The 5,499-nt window shown below is 41.0% G+C and overlaps 1 protein-coding gene across 1 annotated transcript; it reads right to left on the reverse strand.

Moving 5' to 3' along the window:
* Positions 1-2,412, reverse strand: GPR68 (G protein-coupled receptor 68). Its single transcript, XM_048852711.2, has one exon. The coding sequence runs from the start codon at positions 2,274-2,276 to the stop codon at positions 1,179-1,181; it is 1,098 nt and encodes a 365-aa protein (XP_048708668.1). The 5' UTR covers positions 2,277-2,412; the 3' UTR covers positions 1-1,178.
* Between the last annotated feature and the right edge of the window lie 3,087 nt (positions 2,413-5,499).

Consider the following 5,499-nt stretch of genomic DNA (forward strand, 5'->3'; position numbering starts at 1 on the left):
GTTCTGTTATTTTCTTTGTTGGGCCTGTCCTGTAGTAGGTGACTTCTGGGTACTCTTCTGGCTCTGTCAATTTGTTTCTTCATTTCAGCAGGTGGGTATTGTAGTTGTAAGAATGCTTGATAGAAATCTTGTAGGTGTTTGTCTCTGACTGAGGGGTTGGAGCAAATGCGGTTGTATTGTAGAGCTTAGCTGTAGACGATGGATCGTGTGGTGTGGTCTGGGTGAAAGCTGGAGGCGTGTAGGTAGGAATAGCAGTCAGTAGGTTTCCAGTATAGGGTGGTGTTTATGTGACCATCGCTTATTAGCACCGTCGCGTCCAGGAAGTGGATCTCTTGTGTGGACTGGTCCAGGCTGATGTTGATGGTGGGATGGAAATTGTTGAAATCATGGTGGAATTCCTCAAGGGCTTCTTTTCCATGGGTCCAGATGATGAAGATATCATCAATATAGCACAAGTAGAGTAGGGGCATTAGGGGACGAGAACTGAGGAAGCATTGTTCTAAGTCAGCCATAAAAATGTTGGCATACTGTGGGGCCATGCAGGTACCCATAGCAGTGCCGCTGATTTGAAGGTATACATTGTCCCCCAAATGTGAAATAGTTATGGGTGAGGACAAAGTCACAAGGTTCAGCCACCAGGTTTGCCGTGACATTATCGGGGATACTGTTCCTGACGGCTTGTAGTCCATCTTTGTGTGGAATTTGGTGTAGAGGGCTTCTACATTGTCTGGCTATGTAGACTCCCTCCTCAGGCCCTACGCTACCAGCACTCCCAGCTATCTTCGAGACACCACTGACTTCCTGAGGAAACTACAATCCATCGGTGATCTTCCTGAAAACACCATCCTAGCCACTATGGATGTAGAAGCCCTTTACACCAACATTAAATCTCCTTACTGTATTTTCCATTGAATGTATCCGATGAAGTGAGCTGTAGCTCACGAAAGCTTATGCTCAAATAAATTGGTTAGTCTCTAAGGTGCCACAAGTACTCCTTTTCTTCAAGGGAACTAAGGAATTTCCCCTGTGGAAAGAGTATCAGCTCAGCTCTGCTTACAGTACTGATGAGTTATTAAGCTCTTTAGAATGTAAAGCAGTTGCAATACGTTTATAAACCAAAGACTGAAGCCCAAACTTAGACCTGGAAACTTTAGATCAGTCTCCCTTTCTAATGGGTGCTAAAGTCTGTCTATACTGGCGATGGAAAAGTCTTTCATTTCATTAACAGTATGTAGTTTGTTTAATAACTCTGGCTCTTCATCCGCTCGTACACTGCTGCTTTTTCTGAGGGTTTCTGGAGTTTTCAGCTGGTAGGATACCTTGGTTTTAGTCTTTAAACATCTTAAGCATGTTAAACTGGAGTCTCTCATTTTGACAAAATTCTGGTAGGTGCTCTCACTGGAAAAGCAGTACAATACTGGGTCAGCAACACAGTTAAAACTAGTCAACAAGAGAGAAAAGTGATAAATGTTAAAGATTTTCCCTGCAAACATGCAGTTTTTCTCAAACAAGCTGCGAATTACCAACAGGATGTGGTATGGTCCAAAGCAAACCAAGAAAATGACAACTGTGCTTGAAACCAGACGTTTAATTTGGATTTTTGTCTTCTTTTGAGTGCCATGGCTCTTGCAGACAACTCGTAAAATGCCACAGTAAGAAAAGAGCAGTAGGAAGAAGGGGAAAAGGAAGCCAGCAAAGAAGCGATAGTAATTGATGTTGTGCTCCCAATTTTTGATGGGATAATGTTCAAAGCATATTGTATGACTCTCTGCATCCTTACTAATTTCAGCTTTCTTAAAGAAAAACCAGCTCATCAGAATTTCCTTGCCCCAGATTATGATGCTCACCACCACAGCAGCCTTTATTGTCCGAAACTGATAGAAACGAAAAGGATGTACCACTGCTAGATAGCGGTCAATGGAGATGCAGCAGAGGAAGCCCACACTGATATAGATATTCTCATACAGGAGTATGCCACAGATTTTGCACAGATCTGTGTCATAGGTCCAGTTGTCATGCTGCAAAACGTACTGGAGCCAGAAGGGCAAAGAGAAGATGTAGAACAGGTCTGCTATAGTCAAATTGCACAGATAGATCCCCAGTTCATTTTTGGCCCTGATCTGTAGGTATCCATAGTACAGCGAGAGGCAGTTAGCTGGGAGACCTACTACAAAGACAAATATGTATATAGTGGGGGATAAAGTCTGGTGTATGCTGTGATTAATGATGCAGTCAGTAGAATTATTCTCAGTCACATTCTGTAGAAAATCCTGCATCTTCTAGCAGTGACCATACATCTATCATCAGAGTCCCAAAGAGGGAGATATAAATTTTAATTTCATCCCGTTTCAGAAGTTACTCATTTCTTCCACTCTGTCTTCCTACTGAGGTGGCTGTCTGCCTTAGGATCCTAGCGACCTGAAAGTAAAACATATGAAAGTTCTTATGAGAAATATCACTGAAAAATAGTATCATTTTCAATAAACTTAATTGTCCTAGCCCTGAGCTGTCTCAAGTTCTCTAACACAAGACTGCCACAGAAATCTCATAATTTCGGAATTCTAAATACATGAATATATTTCAGAGTAGCAGCCATGTTAGTCTGTATTCGAAAAAAGAAAAGGAGTACTTGTGGCACCTTAGAGACTAACCAATTTATCTGAGCATAAGCTTTCGTGAGCTACCGCTCACTTCATCAGATGCATAAAGTGGAAAATGCAGTGAGGATTTTTTATACACACAGACCATGAAAAAATGGGTGTTTATCACTTCAAAAGGTTTTATCTCCCCCCACCCCACTCTCCTGCTGGTAATAGCTTATCTAAAGTGATCACTCTCCTTACAATGTGTGTGATAATCAAGGTGGGCCATTTCCAGCACAAATCCAGGGTTTAACCTCACAACCGTGCTATCAGATAAGGAAATATCTCCATTTTACAGATGAGGCACAGACATATTAAGTTAGTTGCTCAGGATAACATGCTTCCTGAGGCAGAATAGTGAATAGAGTCCTATTCAAACTTCCTTATAGGGCACTGCAGCTATGGCAATTTAATTTCCTGAACAAAATGTACTGACTCTGCAATTCCTGCAAGGAAATTGCACTTTTCAAGCAGTCTCTCCTGCACAGACAGTTCCAAAGCTGCTTTTCCCTATCGAAAGACTTGCAGGGAAAGATTTCCAGAAACCTTAAAAAATCTCTAATAATAGCATATCCATTGTCTCTGCCCTGCAAGATATTCCATTGCAGATCTGCTTAATTACAATGGATCCTCAAAAAAAAAAAAAACAGTCTGCTGCAAGTTTCACTTTGTGCATCACCACTGTACGTGGGTATAAATATGTTCAGCTAAGGAACACTTTTATAATCCAGAGCTCTAGCCCTACAAGCCTTGTCTACATGACACAGTTTTACAGTGTTTGAACATGGCTGTGAAGAGCTGACTACAGTTTAGCAGTCAGTGCAGACCACAGTAAATTGCACTCAGCATCAGGTAGCTAACTGATTAAATCCTGATCTCCACCAACCATTAAATCATAGTCAGCATTTGGTCATCTAACATGATTGTTCACAGGTGTGTTCAACCACAGTAAAAGTAGGCTTCAATGTAGATGTTCAGAGGTGAAGGCCCTTGTGAATATAACCCTTTTTATATGGTGTATTTTTCCTAAAGCTCAAATTAATATTAGGTAGTTCAAAAAAATGCCAGCATTCTAAAGGAGAGTAGAAATGGTCTTTACAGCTTCTGCATGTTTCCTCTCCCTGTTTGATTTCAACCTAATTGTATTGTTGTTTGTTTCCTTTCATCTCTCTGCAGTGTCAGGTTGTATGACCCCTCCCAACATAATACAACAAACAACAAAAAATACTATCCTTTTCTACAGCAATTGCCCCAAACACTGCCGCAGTTGTATTGTGCACTGCAGTGTTTGAGAATGTTACCGTAGAATTTTTTTAATGCTTTTTATAATAGAAATTGTAGTCTTTTTCAAGATAATGGGCTACAGTCCTTTAAAGGGGACCTACAAAGAAGTTTGAAGAATTTTACTTCTATATGTGATGAAGGTGATTGGTAGTGGTTTTCCCCCCAGACTAAAAACATTGACCTAGTCCTGCAAAGATTTATGCATGTTTCACTTTACTCACTGTGGAGTAGTCCCCCTGAAGTCACAGCAATGTCAAGCATAAACATGTCTGTCTTTGAAAGATTGTGCTTGTTTTTTTCTTTTGCTTCCCTCCCCTTCCCATCAGGAATATCAGGCCTGGTCTTGCTAGAGGCTTTCTTAGGGATCTCAAATATGTTCAATGTGAGCCCTTACATCCTGTGTGAAGGGGTGGGCATCTTGAGTGCTTAATAAAGGCATCCAGTCACTACAGAGCCTTCCCAGGGAGACAAGACCAAAATCAACGGACCTAGTTACTTGAGTAAGGTTTAGTTATGTGACTGCAAGACTGGGCCTTAAATTCTAACTAATTGGTCTGTGTGCTTGTTTGGATGACCTACATACCAGGAAGGCAGCATGAGCAAGGACACACATATTGTGATGCTATTTTTAGACCTTTCCCCTAAACAAGATTGGGGTGCAAAATAGTGGTCCTATGGTGCAGAAGGACTGGTCAGGAGCTAGTCTTTCTCTGAGACTCACCAGGATGCACTGCAGTGGGTGTGAGGCTGTGACACTCAGTACAGAAACATGGCTTCTTGTGTATATTTCACATGGGTAGTTAGAACCCTCAATCCCATTTTCCCTTATCACAATAATACCATTTTACCATTAGGACAGCACATCCCTGAATTATTTGCCTAATCTCGGGTTTTCACTTTTAAGCAGTTATATCGCTAATTTTATGTTTTAAAGGATACCTATCGGGAAGTAAAATAATCTTTCATGCAACTTTCATTTAAATGATGATCGTTGAAGAATGCAACTTTGGTTAACATGTAACAGATTCAACAAGGTTTGAATCACCTCTGAGGTGAAGGAGGACCCTGGATCTCCCCATGAGCGGATGGGAGCACCTTCACGCTATTCCACTCAGTAATCAGAAGCATGAGACACTGGGCCGAATCCTTCTTACCTTTCTCATACCAACTAATTTCATTGACCGAAGCTAGTTTTGTGTTAGACAAGCAGTATCCAGCGAAGTGCAGAGAGTTTAGGCTCCTGCTTGGCGTTCTCATACAAAACTGTGCGCCTCCACTGTGGACAGTGTCACAATTATTTTATGCATTAATCAAGTGTGGCAGAAGAAAGGCTCTTTGAAGGGAACAAGTCACAAGTATCAATGATTTGGTTTGAAGTTTGCTCTTCATTAAAGCAAACTTCATAAATCTTCTCCCATAGAATAAAAAGTGTGCAAATGTACTACCAAAGTCTTTAACTGTTATCCAGTTTATAACTCCACAGTGAATGTAGATTGCACTGAGACAAAAATCAGACACAATCCATATTTGTAAAGTGCTTTGCAAATGGTACTTTTCCTCCAAGGAACTCAAA

This window comes from Caretta caretta, chromosome 6 (genome assembly GCF_965140235.1).
Source record: "Caretta caretta isolate rCarCar2 chromosome 6, rCarCar1.hap1, whole genome shotgun sequence".
NCBI classification, from domain to species: domain Eukaryota; kingdom Metazoa; phylum Chordata; order Testudines; family Cheloniidae; genus Caretta; species Caretta caretta.